This window comes from Nothobranchius furzeri, chromosome 15, assembly GCF_043380555.1.
Source record: "Nothobranchius furzeri strain GRZ-AD chromosome 15, NfurGRZ-RIMD1, whole genome shotgun sequence".
Classification (NCBI taxonomy): domain Eukaryota; kingdom Metazoa; phylum Chordata; class Actinopteri; order Cyprinodontiformes; family Nothobranchiidae; genus Nothobranchius; species Nothobranchius furzeri.
This window is the reverse complement of record NC_091755.1, coordinates 47,689,745-47,705,976: the sequence shown is the minus strand read 5'-3', so window position 1 is coordinate 47,705,976 and position 16,232 is coordinate 47,689,745. Positions and strand designations below refer to the sequence as shown.

Genomic DNA, 16,232 nt, shown 5'->3' with positions numbered 1-16,232 from the left:
CAGGTGTATCTCAGGTGTAGTCCAGGTGTATCTCAGGTGTAGTCCAGGTGTATCTCAGGTGTATCCCAGGTGTAGCCCAGGTGTATCTCAGGTGTAGCCCAGGTGTATCTCAGTTTTTTTTCAGGTGTAGCCTGGGTGTATCTCAGGTGTATCTCAGGTGTAGTCCAGGTGTATCTCAGGTGTAGTCCAGGTGTATCCCAGGTGTAGCCCAGGTGTAGCCCAGGTGTATCTCAGGTGTAGCCCAGGTGTATCTCAGGTGTAGGCCAGGTGTAGCCCAGGTGTAGTCTAGGTGTATCTCAGGTGCAGTCCAGGTGTAGCCCAGGTGTATCTCAGGTGTAGTCCAGGTATATCTCCAGTGTAGCCCAGGCTTATCCCATGTGTATCTCAGGTGTATCTCAGGTGTAGTCCAGGTGTATCTCAGGTGTAGTCCAGGTGTATCTCAGGTGTTTTACAGGTGTATCTCAGGTGTTTTTCAGGTGTAGCCCAGGTGTAGCACAGGTGTAGCCCAGGTGTATCTCAGGTGTAGCCCAGGTGTATCTCTGGTGTAGCCCAGGCTTATCCCAGGTGTATCTCAGGTGTATCTCAGGTGTAGTCCAGGTGCATCTCAGGTGTAGTCCAGGTGACGTCCAGGTACTCTCCTTTACCTAAATCTGTGTCTGGTCGTTGCAGGATGGCGATCCGTATGTGTGTGTTGTTGATATTGAAGGAGTCCAGTTTAACCTGACAGCTGCTGAACAGACAACAAGTGACAACACTTGCATCTTCACCTGCAGGTCACACAAGGTAGCACAATCATGTCATTACATTATTTCACTAAAGTAACTTGTTAGAGATACTGAGGTTGTTTCTACGTATTGTTAGTTTCAGTATCCAATCAGTCACCTGCAGTATGCAGCTACAGTCTACCTACGAAGGGGACATAGACGTATTGACACCTTACCTGGACTCAAACGTGAGAAATTCACCATTTCATATGCATGCGTGTATGTGAGACCTGTGGCTGAATCTGTTAAATCAGAAGTGTCTGAAAATGTTGATTTGTACTCGGGTGAAGGTTCTTCACCCTCCTTGTCTGCTGGTGATGTTCAGAGGGACCGGTGGCACCTCACCTCAATCAGTCCTTGCCCAGAGTTTCATCACCTTTCAGATGTTCTCTCCCACACATCCCTTCATAGGCTGCAGCTCCTGCCATGTCCCTCAGTGTCTCCACCCTAATCCTCAGATTCTAGAATCAAAGTTCTGCTTCTCACCTTCACATCTCTGAACTGAATCCAGATGGTTGAAACTTAGTTGAACCAAAATGGGAGGAGGAAGAGAATACTGGTGGACTTACAGAGTATTTTCAAGGTCCAGTAAATATCTGGAGGCACCTTGAGATCATTTATTTTCTTCTCATCACCTTTCAGTCCAGCTCTACGACTGTGCAGCTGGTCAGTCTGACTGTTCACAATGCAAAGCGGTTCCTGAGGAGTTTGGCTGTGTGTGGTGTCCAGGAAGTCCCTCTCCCAGCTGCGTTTACAGCAAGTCATGTCTGAGTAAACCTGCAGACACCTGTCCACCTCCTCACATAACTCAGGTGTGTTTACTGATCCATCAGGATGTCTGTAGAAGTTGTGGTACTATAGAAACATGTAACCTGTTTTGTGCAGGTGCTACCTTTATCTGGGCCTTTAGAAGGTGGAATCCTGGTGACCATCTCAGGGTCAAATCTGGGCACCAGATACCAGGATGTGATGGGCGGAGTTAAAGTGGCAAACATCCCGTGTGTACCTCAGTCGAAAGGGTATCAGATCTCCACCAGGTACGGTCACAAGGTTGAGGTCAAGGTCAAAAGTTAAATACATATGAAGGAAACACAGACTTCCTGTTTCGGCACAGGTTCACCTAGAGTTGGTAGACAGGTCAGGTACCATACCTGTAGCTGTGAATCCCACAGGTACACATTATCCTGCAAAACGATGAACAAAACCTTTGAATGAAAAGCAGTCCTGCCTGATTAGGTCTTGAATGAGTCCACACCTGCGTGTACACCTGTTCACACATCTCTGAGTCACCTGTACCTGTGTGTTTACCTGCATGTACACCTGTTCACACATCTGAGCCACCTGTACCTGTGTGTTTACCTGCATGTACACCTGTTCACACATCTGAGCCACCTGTACCTGTGTGTTTACCTGCATGTACACATGTTCACACATCTGAGCCACCTGTACCTGTGTGTTTACCTGCATGTACACCTGTTCACACATCGCTGAGTCACCTGTACCTGTGTGTTTACCTGCGTGAACACCTGTTCACACATCTCTGAGTCACCTGTACCTGTGTGTTTACCTGCATGTACACCTGTTCACACATCTGAGCCACCTGTACCTGTGTGTTTACCTGCATGTACACCTGTTCACACATCTGAGCCACCTGTACCTGTGTGTTTACCTGCATGTACACCTGTTCACACATCGCTGAGTCACCTGTACCTGTGTGTTTACCTGCGTGAACACCTGTTCACACATGTGAGTCACCTGTACCTGTGTGTTTACCTGCGTGTACACCTGTTCACACATGTGAGTCACCTGTACCTGTGTGTTTACCTGCGTGTACACCTGTTCACACATCTGAGTCACCTGTACCTGTGTGTTTACCTGCGTGTACACCTGTTCACACATCTGAGTCACCTGTACCTGTGTGTTTACCTGCGTGTACACCTGTTCACACATCGCGGAGTCACCTGTACCTGTGTGTTTACCTGCGTGTACACCTGTTCACACATGTGAGTCACCTGTACCTGTGTGTTTACCTGCGTGTACACCTGTTCACACATGTGAGTCACCTGTACCTGTGTGTTTACCTGCGTGTACACCTGTTCACACATCGCGGAGTCACCTGTACCTGTGTGTTTACCTGCATGTACACCTGTTCACACATCACTGAGTCACCTGTACCTGTGTGTTTACCTGCATGTACACCTGTTCACACATGTGAGTCACCTGTACCTGTGTGTTTACCTGCGTGTACACCTGTTCACACATCTGAGTCACCTGTACCTGTGTGTTTACCTGCGTGTACACCTGTTCACACATCTGAGTCACCTGTACCTGTGTGTTTACCTGCGTGTACACCTGTTCACACATCGCGGAGTCACCTGTACCTGTGTGTTTACCTGCGTGTACACCTGTTCACACATGTGAGTCACCTGTACCTGTGTGTTTACCTGCGTGTACACCTGTTCACACATGTGAGTCACCTGTACCTGTGTGTTTACCTGCGTGTACACCTGTTCACACATCGCGGAGTCACCTGTACCTGTGTGTTTACCTGCATGTACACCTGTTCACACATCACTGAGTCACCTGTACCTGTGTGTTTACCTGCATGTACACCTGTTCACACATCGCTGAGTCACCTGTACCTGTGTGTTTACCTGCGTGAACACCTGTTCACACATGTGAGTCACCTGTACCTGTGTGTTTACCTGCGTGTACACCTGTTCACACATGTGAGTCACCTGTACCTGTGTGTTTACCTGCGTGTACACCTGTTCACACATCTGAGTCACCTGTACCTGTGTGTTTACCTGCGTGTACACCTGTTCACACATCTGAGTCACCTGTACCTGTGTGTTTACCTGCGTGTACACCTGTTCACACATCGCGGAGTCACCTGTACCTGTGTGTTTACCTGCGTGTACACCTGTTCACACATGTGAGTCACCTGTACCTGTGTGTTTACCTGCGTGTACACCTGTTCACACATGTGAGTCACCTGTACCTGTGTGTTTACCTGCGTGTACACCTGTTCACACATCGCGGAGTCACCTGTACCTGTGTGTTTACCTGCATGTACACCTGTTCACACATCACTGAGTCACCTGTACCTGTGTGTTTACCTGCATGTACACCTGTTCACACATGTGAGTCACCTGTACCTGTGTGTTTATGTACTTCTATACTTGGTGTGTTCTAGGGTTGTGTGTGAGCTGCAGTCCAGTGGGATAAGGAAGGTGGGGCCTGTTGAAGTTGCAGTGGGAAACGTTTCACTTGGTCAGTCAGTGCAGATGTTCACCTATCAGGTGAGTTCTTCTCTCCAGATGTGGTAGGTCCAGGCTTTGGTTCTGAACCCTGCTTCACTCTGGAGCAGCTCTAAAGGCTCCGGTTCCGAAGGAATGTCTCACCTCTGGAACTCTGGATTTTTGTGGCTGTTTTTGGTTGAAGATACTAATCAGGTTTTCCAGTTTCATACTGTTGTGTCCAAATCGGATCTGGTCTATTTCAGGACCCCCGGCTCCTGGATCTTGTTCCGGATAAAGGTCCAGTTTCTGGTGGAACTAGGCTTACCATCAAAGGACAGCAGCTGCTGACTGGACAGCCATCAGACCTGAGTGCCTTCCTGGGTTCCCATCCCTGTTACATGTGAGCGCCTTCTAGGTTCCTCTGCAGCAGGCGGGCTCAGCTCCAGCACTTTGCAGAAACTAATCGTCACAAGGACCCTTACCTGATAACATCCTTCTCTGCGTCCTTGCTTCCCTTCATCCTTTCAGTTTGAACGAGGTTAAGGATTCCCAGTTGGTGTGTGAGACCAGTTCCAGTAATCGGACCAGTCCAGTTCCAGTTCGGGTTTTCTTTGGTAAAGCTGAGCGGACTGTTCCCAACATTCCCTTCCGTTACCTTGACGACCCCGTAATCACAGATGCTACACCTGCTGAGAGCTTCTATGCGTAAGGACCAATCATTGATCAAAAGTCTACTGTCTAATAATCCTCCTGATAATGGTTCCACTTCCTGCCTGCAGCGGTGGGCGTGTTGTCATGGTAACGGGCAGGAACCTGGATGTGGTGCAGCAGCCAAAGATCTCTGTTGCAGTGGAGACTATGGAGGTCCAGAGGGTGAAAAGAAGACGACGATTGGCTGTCCTAACCTCCAAGCAGCAACTGGTTTTTAATCCAACTGTAATGATGGTGAGATCCATCAACCAATCAAAGCAGCATCATTTAACTTCCTGTTTTCACCTGTCTGCCCTCCTGTCTGTCTCCCAGGTGTCGGAGCTCTGTTCTGTCCATTCGTTCTCTCAGATGACCTGTCCGACCCCCACAGTGTCCCCAGAGCTGAAGGTTAAAGGTGTCTGGTTTCAACTGGACAACGTCAAAATCCACTTTGAGAAGATAAAGGTACCTGTTGATTCTCTAACCCGACCACCTGACCTGGACACCTTTCTGTCATCTCTCACGTCTCAGTTCCAGAGACCTGAAGTGGTCCGAACTAGTGTGGACTGAGTTTGGAGGGACAGATTGCCACTCTCGGCTTTGTCAGAGCCAATCTGAAGAAACCCCTTAGGAAACGAAGAGGTCACGAGGAAATCCACATGAATTTATGTCAGCTCCATGCTTTCTAGAGTATCATAGACATCCTGAAAAGGTAGTGTGAAGGACTGCAACCAGGAAGGAACTGAATAGATTAAACGGCACAGAGTTGATGTTTCATGCGGACTGTGATGATGCGTGCATGTGGGTGGGACTAGGAGAGATGATCCCAATTATTGTCCCAAACAAAACTTGGTGATGGTAAAAGAGATTATAAAAACACAACGTCCTTCTGGAACTGCAGATATTAAAAACCTTTCTTTTGTCATAAAATAACTGAAGGAAAATGCACTCAGTTGTCTGTAAGACAACGGCTAGTCCAGAATCTAACACCCCTCTGATTCGTTAGGCTTCCTTCATGAAGATCGGAAGACTGAGGCTTTTAGAAACAGCCAGCTAGTCTTCTGAGCTCCCTCACCATCTGTAATCTTCTGTTTACACCCAGGGTGAAGGTTTCACGTATCATCAGAACCCTCAGCTGTTTCCTCTGAACCGGGATGCTCCGGAAGCTCCGTATCGTTTCAAACCAGGAGGAGTAATAGCTGTGGAGGTAGAGTAATGCTCTCACTGAGGATGCATGAGCAAACTGTGTGGACTCTGATGTCCTGGTGTCATGGCGCTACTCAGGGTCAGGACCTCACGAGAGCCATGTCTAGGCTGGAGGTGCGGGCTCAGCTTGGAGACCAGGAGTGCGAACTGAAAACTCTGGACAGCACTCACCTGTACTGCGAACCGCCAGAGGTTCAACCGAGGAGCTTGGATGACAACAAGCTGCCCAGCCTCAAGGTAACATGTTAGTTATACGTTCTGCCCTTTAATTTCAGATTCATGAACGAAACTCACCGTTTACAAGCGCTAGAGAACCAAGTAACTGGTAAACAGCCTGAATTTATATAGCGCCTTCTTAGGGTTCTACAACCCCCCAAGGCGCTTCACAACACAATCAGTCATTCACCCGTTCACACACTGGTGGGGATGAGCTACGATGCAGCCACAGCTGCCCTGGGGTGCACTGACAGAGGCGAGGCTGCCAAACAGTCGCCACCGGTCCCTCCGACCACCACCAGCAGGCAAGGCGGGTATCGTGTCATTCAGCATTCTCTGGTCGGAGCCGGGATCAAACCTGCAACCTTCCGATTACTGGATATCCCGCTCAGCCTCCTGAGCTAGCTGGCCACCTCATACAGAACCTAATTTCTCTCTAAAGCAAGGTCCTCAGTTCAAATGTGAGTGCCTCCCGGTGGTTTTCTGGAAACATGGAGATGACCAGCCGCTGGTTCTTTTTTTCCACTTGTAATGAATCAACTGGAGCTTGGTTCTGGATCTAGAGTAAGCTAGAGCACCCAGACCTCCCCAGCAGGATTTTAAAAGCTCGTCTTGTACCTGATTCAGATGGAAGAGCGACAGATTCTCTGTGGACTTCTTTGCCTGCGTAAAAACTACAGTTTCATCTGCATACATCTGGATTTTAGCACTCGGGGAAGCATAGGGTAAATCATAAATCGGGGTAGCCAGGTCTGCGACGGCTAAAACGGCTGCGCGTACATTTGTACTTCGGCCGGTAAAAATTCTGCAGCACTTTGTAAAGATCCTAAACCAGTAACAGGAGCGACCCAGAAGTTACTTCTTTTGCCCGTTAGACGCCACGGCATCTTTTTGCTTTACTCTAATATCAGCTGAAGAAGGCTCGAGGCTAAGGGTGAGTTAACAATGAATTATAAACAATTAGTCTGCTCCAAAAAAAATTCCAAGCTACTTTTTTCAAATACCAACAACTTGATATTACAGTTAAATGTATTTATCCACCCATGAACTTACTGTGTACTTCACTCGTCACCTAGAATCTTCTGGAGCTGATCGGTAGCTGGCGACAGCCTTGAAACTCTCAGAACGGGAGCGAGAGAGTCACTCGTTTGTTTGTTTGTGCTGTGGTACCCGCATTTAACCACAGGATGCCGTTCTTACATAGTGCACCTTTAATTAAATCCAGTATGCCTCGGTAAAGAGGATTTTCTCTTAAACAGACAAGATGGAAAATGGAGACCTTTTTGCTGTTAGCTGACGGTTTCAGCTTCTTTTCTGAAACCTTCATGAGCCGTCAGCTGTTGAGGAGAAAATCCTCATCCCTATTGGCAAACACACGGTTACTCAATCTGGTCCGGAATAGGGACTGGCATGTTCTCTGAGTATGTGTTTCCGCCTTTTATCGTGTTAAAGGAAGGCTTAAACCAACAATAAAACTGGTGTTGGACAACACCCTCCACATGGGGAGCATCCTAAAGCTTCTCCAGCAGCTTTCTAGGTAAACTTACCGGTTCTGTGGTTTCAGAACCAAACCAGTCCTTTGTTTGCTCAAGAGGAGCCTGAACCAGGATCCGGATTTGCTCTGAGGGTGTTGACGTCTTACTCTCTGCCTCCTTGTGTGTTCCAAAGGTGTTCATGGGAAACCTCCAGGTGGATCTGGGACAGGTTCAGTATGACAGTGACTCATTACTGTCTCCCGTCCCATTGGCTGCTCAGATTGGTTTGGGGGCTGGAACTGCCGTCGTCATCCTGTCGGTGCTGATCGTCATCCTGATGTACAGGTGTGCACCTGTCTGTGAGGTGTAGAACAGACGGTTGGATTTTAAAAAGAGGCTTGATGAAGGTTGGTCAGGGTTTGGTGTGGTTCTGCAGTGCTGCTGACTGGTTTGGACCTGTTTCCTGTGTAGGAGGAAGAGTAAACAGGCTCTCAGGGATTACAAGAAGGTTTTGTTGCAGTTGGAAACTCTGGAGATTAACGTGGGAGATCAGTGCCGCAAAGAATTCACAGGTAATTGTCCCGACTTTTCTGAGCTGCCCGGAGATGTTCTTCTCGTTCTTTTGTCACCATAGACCTGATGACTGAGATGATGGACCTGAGCAGTGATGTTGGAGGACCTGGACTTCCTCTGCTGGACTACAAGACCTATGCAGAGAGAGTTTTCTTCCCCGGTCAGCAGATGGCGCTATTGATCCGACAGCTGGACGTGCCAGACTCCAGGAAGCAGACTGTTGAGCAGGGCCTTCAGCAGCTCAACAACCTTCTCAACAACAGACTCTTCCTCACCAGGGTGGGTGCTACAGGTGGTCTGTCAGACCAGGTGGCACCTGGAGCTGCAGGTGACTCTGACTCTGTGGTTCTGTCTCACAGTTCATCCACACTCTGGAGGCCCAGCAGGGTTTCTCTCAGAGGGACCGGGGCTACGTGGCCAGTCTGCTCACCATGGCTCTTCACGATAAGCTGGAGTACTTCACTGAGGTCATGAAGACTTTGCTTCAGGACCTGGTGCAGCAGTACGTCGCCAAAAACCCTAAACTCATGCTGCGCCGGTAGGTACCACAGTCCTCGTCCAAACCCAGAAGAACATGTAAAACTCACAAAGTTTAGTTGTCATCCTCCTCAACCCTGATCAGTTTCTGTCTTTTTATGTCCCGATCATCGACATATATACTGGACAATTCGTGTCCATGGGCTCCAATGATACGTTTTTAGGCCAAAATGGGAGGTGGCCACCACCGCCATTTTGACCGTGTCACAGGTTTTGTCAAGCCCAGACAATTCCATAAAAGGGAAGAGAGGAGGAGCTGAGGGTCAGGCTGCAAGGCTGGGATCGAATGACGACACCCGTCAAACTGAAGCGATGTAGCTACAAGCTAACTCAAAGCTAACATGGAGGTGGGAGCTAAGCTAACGGAGGTAGCTACCTAGCTATAACCGGAGTTAACTGTGCACAACACCAGAGCTTCTGAGTCAGAGATACGCCGGGCTGACCGCCGGATAAAACCGGGTGGAACACAGAGGTCTCCCGAGCTCCACAAGCCGGCAGCCGCGCAGCAGACAGGCGCCGCTGCGGTCTGATGCGCCGAGCTGCCGCTGAGGGGAGGGGACCATACCGATAGTCGGAACCCAGCTCCACCAACGTGTCATATTTCAACCCATTTTCTAAAGTGCAGCATTATGTTAAATGCACTGGGTTTTACCCTATTACATTTAAATTTCATGGTTAAACAGTACATGTTAAAATCTAAGCTCAGCTCGGCAGTGACCTAAAATACATAAATATAATTTTACTTACAGAAAAAAATGAAGTGGAGACTCCTTGGACGCTCTATTAGTGCAATTAATGCCACAGCAAGTCATTTTGTCCAACAATTGCACAAAAATATCCAAAAAGAAAGCACAAATGCTACAACTAATGGTCTAAGGTGAGAGACTGAAACTGACGGAGCAGTTTCCAGGCCAGGCCGAGGCTCTACTGAGGTCTTTCCACGGAGCTAGCTCTGTGGTCACGTGGGTCTGATGCTCATTAATTATACAGAATTTTAGGCTTTTAATACACTTAAACAGAAGAGTGACAAAAAAATTCACCCCCCTCAGAGTTGTCATGAGTGTAAACTAGATCATTTAAACCAAAAACATGTTTTGGTACCAGGCTGTAAACATGATTATTTCTGCTGTGAAATTGGTATTTTTATCATGGGAGTCAATGAGGATTTGCTCGCTTCTGACACCAGCCCCTAGTGGATGAGGGTGGAACTGCAATTTATTTCACTTCCGTGTTGGCTTCACTTTCATACCAGTATTATGGGGGCTTGGTCCCGATGCGTCCTCATCGGGACGAACGCCCTAGCGAGGCCTCTTGCCTGTCTCCTAGTCCTGACCTGTGCTTGAGCGCTTTGGTCAGTGGAGACTGTTTTGAATTGACTTCCTTGTTTGAGCTGAACCATCTCTGGCGTTTTCGTTCTTCCTCCAGCAGACGATGTCAGCCGAGTCAAAAAACACTGCTGCTGTTTGCTAACCCATATCTTCACTGTCCTGGTGATCTCTTGTGCTGTCTTTCAGAACAGAGACAGTTGTTGAGAAGATGCTGACCAACTGGATGTCCATCTGTCTGTACTCCTTCTTGAAGGTAGCTGTTTGTGTGTCTCTAGTTGCCTGTCTCACTGCCCCTCCTCCTGGTTCACCTTTACCCATCTGTGTGTCAGGAAGTGGCAGGAGAGCCGCTCTACATGCTCTACAGAGCTATAAAATACCAGGTGGACAAGGGCCCAGTGGACGCCGTGACCGGAAAAGCCAAGCGGACGCTAAATGACAGCCACCTGCTACGAGAGGACATGGACTACTGCTCAGTGGTAACCGTAGTGATCCCAGATCTTTTTGTATGGGTCACCTGGAAAGGCTGACCTCAGTGGTTCCTTTATCACGTGGGCTTCCTTCGTCCTGTCTCTTAGACGCTGAATGTCCTGGTAAAGAACGGACTCGAAGTTCAGCCTTGTCCTGTTAAAGTGCTTGACATTGACACCATCACACAGGTACACAGGTTCACCTGGATGTCTCTGTCTGGATGTCCCCTGTACATTTGCGTCTCACCTGTCTGTATGATTCTTGTCTTCAGGTGAAAGATAAAATTTTGGATCACGTCTACAGAGGAGCTCCTTTCTCTCAGAGACCAGCGACTGACAGCCTGGACCTGGGTACACACCTGCCGCTCTCTCTTTGGTTCTGCTTTCATGCGCAGCTCATACTCACCTGTCTTCATCTCTAGAGTGGCGTTCGGGTCAGGCAGGTCACCTGACTCTTTCAGATGATGATGTCACAGCCGTGGTTCAGGGTCGCTGGAAGCGTCTCAACACGCTGCAGCACTACAAGGTAGGGTTCACCCTCTCACAGCTGTTCACCACCACCTCCTTTTAGTCACGGTCATTCTCAGTGTCATGTCCTTCTCGTCCTCAGGTGCCAGATGGAGCCACAGTTGCACTAATCCCTCGACTTCACAGTTCAGGAGGAGTCAACCAGGTGTTCCAGACCGGAGAGAGTAAGGACAAAGTTGGTCTGTAGGTGCAGGGGCGCCTCCAGAAAATTTTCTAGGGGTGGCCATGGCCACCCCTTGGGGGCGCCCTTGTGTAGGTGGCTGATGCCCAAACACAGGCGCAGTTTGTCAGCAGCATGTCAGACTCCAAACTAAAATACAAGATGTATCGTCAGACGTGCATCCTTCTTAGTGTCTTGTCTGGTTGCCATAGAAACACCAATGCTGGAGGGCGAGGAGGAGGAAGGACTGCGTCTCTGGCACCTGGTTAAGAGCAGCGAAGATCCAGAAATCCCCAAACACAGGAAGAGCAGCATGAAGGAGCGGGAGAGGGCCAAGGCCATACCTGAGATTTATCTGACCAGACTTCTGTCCATGAAGGTGACACACAGACAAGCTAAGCTAAGCTAAGCAAAACAAACTAAACTTCGCTAAGCTTAGCTAAACTGAGATAAACTAAGCTAAGTTAAGCTAGCTATATCGAGCTAAGCTAATTTAAACTAAAATGAGCTAATCCGAGCTAAAACTAGAATTACCTGAGACCACCTGTCTGTCTACATGTTTTTACTTCTCTTTAGGGGACGCTGCAAAAGTTTGTTGATGACGTCTTCATGGCCATCCTCAGCACCAAACGTTCTCCTCCTATCGCTGTCAGATTTTTCTTTGACTTCCTCGATGACATGGCTGAGAAACACGGTATTGATGACAAGGAAACCGTCCACATCTGGAAGACCAACAGGTAAAGCTCACACCAAGACCGGGGTGCTCTGAGCGACATGATTCTGTCTTCCTCTCACCTGTCTGCGTTTATCCAGTCTTCCTCTCAGGTTTTGGGTCAACATCCTTAAGAATCCTCAGTTTGTTCTGGACGTCCAGGTGACCGACAGCATTGATGCCGTCCTGTCGGTCATCGCCCAAACCTTCATCGACTCGTGCACCACCTCAGAGCACAAAGTTGGACGGGTAGGACATGTCTCCGTGTCTCTGTGCCTTTTCTACTCGTAGTCAGTGACATCAATGCTCTTCTACTCCAATCAGGACTCACCTGTCAACAAGCTGCTGTATGCCAGAGAGATCCCACGATACAAACAGCTGGTTGAAAGGTGAGACAATGTTCTGTCTCTGCTGTTTTAGAAACAGTCTTGTAGTGGTTCTGGTTCTGGTTCTGGGAGCAGTCTGGTTCTCTGTGTCCAGGTATTACGGGGACATCCACAGCGCCGCGTCAGGATGTTATCAGGAGATGAACTCGACATTAACTGAACTGTCTGGGGTCAGTCTCTATCTGTCTATCTCTTCATGTCTGTCTCTACCTGTCTTATCTCTTCATGTCTGTCTCTACCTGTGTCTGTCTCTACCTGTATTATCTCTTCATGTCTGTCTCTACCTGTGTCTGTCTCTTCATGTCTGTCTCTACCTGTGTCTGTCTCTAACTGTCTATCTCTTCATGTCTGTCTCTACCTGTCTATCACTTCATGTCTGTCTCTACCTGGGTCTGTCTCTACCTGTCTTATCTCTTCATGTCTGTCTCTACCTGGGTCTGTCTCTACCTGTCTTATCTCTTCATGTCTGTCTCTACCTGTGTCTGTCTCTACCTGTGTCTGTCTCTACCTGTATTATCTCTTCATGTCTGTCTCTACCTGTGTCTGTCTCTTCATGTCTGTCTCTACCTGTGTCTGTCTCTTCATGTCTGTCTCTACCTGTGTCTGTCTCTACCTGTCTATCTCTTCATGTCTGTCTCTACCTGTCTTATCTCTTCATGTCTGTCTCTACCTGTGTCTGTCTCTACCTGTATTATCTCTTCATGTCTGTCTCTACCTGTGTCTGTCTCTTCATGTCTGTCTCTACCTGTGTCTGTCTCTAACTGTCTATCTCTTCATGTCTGTCTCTACCTGTCTATCTCTTCATGTCTGTCTCTACCTGTGTCTGTCTCTTCATGTCTGTCTCTACCTGTGTCTGTCTCTAACTGTCTATCTCTTCATGTCTGTCTCTACCTGTCTATCACTTCATGTCTGTCTCTACCTGTCTATCACTTCATGTCTGTCTCTACCTGTGTCTGTCTCTACCTGTCTTATCTCTTCATGTCTGTCTCTACCTGTGTCTGTCTCTACCTGTCTTATCTCTTCATGTCTGTCTCTACCTGTGTCTGTCTCTACCTGTCTATCTCTTCATGTCTGTCTCTAACTGTCTATCTCTTCATGTCTGTCTCTACCTGTCTATCGCTTCATGTCTGTCTCTACCTGTGTCTGTCTCTACCTGTCTATCTCTTCATGTCTCTCTCTACCTGTGTCTGTCTCTTCATGTCTGTCTCTACCTGTGTCTCTCTACCTGTCTATCTCTTCATGTCTCTCTCTACCTGTGTGTGTCTCTACCTGTCTATCTCTTCATGTCTCTCTCTACCTGTGTGTGTCTCTACCTGTCTATCTCTTCATGTCTCTCTCTACCTGTGTGTGTCTCTACCTGTCTATCTCTTCATGTCTCTCTCTACCTGTGTGTGTCTCTACCTGTCTATTTCTTCATGTCTCTCTCTACCTGTCTGTCTCTACCTGTCTATCTCTTCATGTCTCTCTCTACCTGTGTGTCTCTCTACCTGTCTATCTCTTCATGTCTCTCTCTACCTGTGTGTGTCTCTACCTGTCTATCTCTTCATGTCTGTCTCTACCCGTGTCTGTCTCTACCTGTCTATCTCTTCATGTCTGCCTCTACCTGTCTATCTCTTCATGTCTCTCTCTACCTGTGTGTGTCTCTACCTGTCTATCTCTTCATGTCTCTCTCTACCTGTGTCTGTCTCTGCCTGTCTATCTCTTCATGTCTGCCTCTACCTGTCTATCTCTTCATGTCTCTCTCTACCTGTGTGTGTCTCTACCTGTCTATCTCTTCATTTCTGTCTCTACCTGTGTCTGTTTCTACCTGTGTGTCTCTACCTGTCTATCTCTTCATGTCTGCCTCTACCTGTCTATCTCTTCATGTCTCTCTCCACCTGTGTGTGTCTCTACCTGTCTATCTCTTCATTTCTGTCTCTACCTGTGTCTGTTTCTACCTGTGTCTGTTTCTACCTGTGTCTGTCTCTACCTGTCTATTTCTTCATGTCTGTCTCTGCCTGTGTGTCTCTACCTGTCTATCTCTTCATGTCTGTCTCTACCTGTGTCTGCCTCTACCTGTCTATCTCTTCATGTTTCTCTCTACCTGTGTGTGTCTCTACCTGTCTATCTCTTCATTTCTGTCTCTACCTGTGTGTGTCTCTACCTGTCTATCTCTTCATTTCTGTCTCTACCTGTGTCTGTTTCTACCTGTCTCTGTCTCTTCATCCCTGTCTCTACCTGTCTTCCTGCAGAGTTTTGCCTCAGACATGAACAGTCTTGTTGCTCTTCATGAACTCTACAAGTACATCAACAAATATTACGACCAGGTAACTCACACTCATACAGGTCATGTGACACACACCTGTACAAATGTAAACTCTCGTAGAATAAGCCTCCACCTGTCTGTCTCTAACCTGACCTTCGCCTGTCCTCAGATCATCATGTCTCTGGAGGAGGACACCTCAGGTCAGAAGATGCAATTGGCTTATCGGCTACAGCAGGTTGCTGCCCTGGTGGAGAACAAAGTCACTGACCTTTGACCTTTGAGCCTCTGAGGAAAAGAACCAACTGTAGCTGCGGAACTGATTGGACAGCTGGGACTCGACGTCTTCCTGCTGCATGTTGGTTAAAGACAGTTTTGAGTCAGTCTTCCAGGTCTTTCATGCAGCAGCATCTCATATTAAACTCAAGTTTATGTCAGGTTAAACCAATCCAGACATATCAAATTATGCTGCCATGTGGTGGAGAACGACAATCTATCCAGTGAGATGAAGAAATCTCATCCTTACCTGAGGGAGTTCCCTGCTGTCAGCAAATCAAAAAGCACAATTTGTATTTTCTACTGGATTGCAAAGCTGCTGTTTGTTCTGAAGCCAGCAGCTCAGACTGTGAACATCCCAGCAGATCTGGGATCTGTTCCAGTTTTCCTGAATGCAATAATAGAATCTGAAACAGGGAACATTTCATTGTGACTGCCAGCCTGGAGGAACCACCAAACCCTTCTCCCACACCTGAGTCCCGGGAATCTGCTGCTTCGGAAGGACTGTTGAGTCGTCAGTTCTTCAAAAAGACTGCAACTTCAACTTGAACCTTCAGACCTAAACTTTATCTTTTCTCTCCAGAATTTGATCCAGCAGCAGCACCTTCAGCTCCTCACAGATCGTACCGGAGCGCCTCACACCTCTTAGCTGTGTTCCAGGGTTTCCTTCTTGCTTTTTCCCCATTTGCTTTCATCCGGGGCCTTTGAAGATGGAAGCATAAATCTGACCGGGTCAGACGAGAGCAGGAACATCTTCTCCTCTGAAGTTTTGCTGTGGCTCTCACTAGGAAATCTTTTTACATCCTGGAGGGTTTGAGTTAGAGATTCCATGAATTACACTCATCCCACAGATGCTAAGTTAAACTGATCTGAAACATTTCATTCATCCTGGATTGAACACCTCACCATTGTGCGCTGTCTGCAGCTGTACCATGGTAACCTGCTCACCCAGTAGCCAGGTAAACCTGCAACCAAGACACCAGGTGCGTATTTGACCTTGTAACTAGATAACATGGTGACAAGGAAGCCTGCTATCTAGGTAACCCAGACACCAGCCAACCTGGTAACTAGCACACTAGCATCTACTCGGCCTGTTTCTGGGCGTTTCTGCTAGTAACCAGTACCAGGCTGCTGCCCACAAGCCGAGCTGGGCCAAGAACAGGTTACCAGAGACGGCCACTGGTGGAGTCACTGACTGCATCTAACATCTTGTCCTGAGCCGCTGCAAACCTGTCGACTGAACTGCATCCATTGTTGCGTTGTTATGTTTGTGGTCGGGTACAGATCACGTCGTGCTGCTGTTCAAGCTGGACTCCGAACCAAACTGTGTAGATCTGACAACAGTAGAGCTGCATAGAGATGCGTTTGATAATAGAACAAAGGCATTAGTCACCTGGTTACTAGGGTCAGCCGAGCTCTGGTTCACACAC

The 16,232-nt window shown here is 48.0% G+C and overlaps 1 protein-coding gene across 3 annotated transcripts in view; it reads left to right on the top strand.

Annotated features, from left to right (window-relative positions):
* The window catches only part of plxnb3 (plexin B3), a 47,356-nt gene extending 32,324 nt beyond the window's left edge, over positions 1 to 15,032 (top strand). For all 3 annotated transcript variants that reach the window (XM_015968776.3, XM_054746219.2, XM_054746220.2), the window contains exons 12-39: positions 670 to 783; positions 862 to 952; positions 1,407 to 1,576; positions 1,650 to 1,801; positions 3,961 to 4,066; positions 4,270 to 4,406; positions 4,535 to 4,711; positions 4,786 to 4,951; positions 5,030 to 5,161; positions 5,799 to 5,903; positions 5,981 to 6,139; positions 7,787 to 7,938; positions 8,065 to 8,165; positions 8,228 to 8,445; positions 8,526 to 8,704; positions 10,218 to 10,284; positions 10,361 to 10,507; positions 10,607 to 10,687; positions 10,771 to 10,849; positions 10,921 to 11,024; positions 11,109 to 11,190; positions 11,399 to 11,565; positions 11,763 to 11,923; positions 12,000 to 12,147; positions 12,223 to 12,287; positions 12,379 to 12,454; positions 14,516 to 14,590; positions 14,699 to 15,032. In XM_015968776.3, the coding sequence (XP_015824262.3) occupies positions 670 to 783; positions 862 to 952; positions 1,407 to 1,576; positions 1,650 to 1,801; positions 3,961 to 4,066; positions 4,270 to 4,406; positions 4,535 to 4,711; positions 4,786 to 4,951; positions 5,030 to 5,161; positions 5,799 to 5,903; positions 5,981 to 6,139; positions 7,787 to 7,938; positions 8,065 to 8,165; positions 8,228 to 8,445; positions 8,526 to 8,704; positions 10,218 to 10,284; positions 10,361 to 10,507; positions 10,607 to 10,687; positions 10,771 to 10,849; positions 10,921 to 11,024; positions 11,109 to 11,190; positions 11,399 to 11,565; positions 11,763 to 11,923; positions 12,000 to 12,147; positions 12,223 to 12,287; positions 12,379 to 12,454; positions 14,516 to 14,590; positions 14,699 to 14,803 (3,516 nt within the window). In that variant the 3' untranslated portion in view covers positions 14,804 to 15,032. The remainder of the gene's footprint in view (positions 1 to 669; positions 784 to 861; positions 953 to 1,406; positions 1,577 to 1,649; positions 1,802 to 3,960; positions 4,067 to 4,269; positions 4,407 to 4,534; positions 4,712 to 4,785; positions 4,952 to 5,029; positions 5,162 to 5,798; positions 5,904 to 5,980; positions 6,140 to 7,786; positions 7,939 to 8,064; positions 8,166 to 8,227; positions 8,446 to 8,525; positions 8,705 to 10,217; positions 10,285 to 10,360; positions 10,508 to 10,606; positions 10,688 to 10,770; positions 10,850 to 10,920; positions 11,025 to 11,108; positions 11,191 to 11,398; positions 11,566 to 11,762; positions 11,924 to 11,999; positions 12,148 to 12,222; positions 12,288 to 12,378; positions 12,455 to 14,515; positions 14,591 to 14,698) is intronic.
* The last annotated feature ends 1,200 nt before the right edge of the window (positions 15,033 to 16,232 follow it).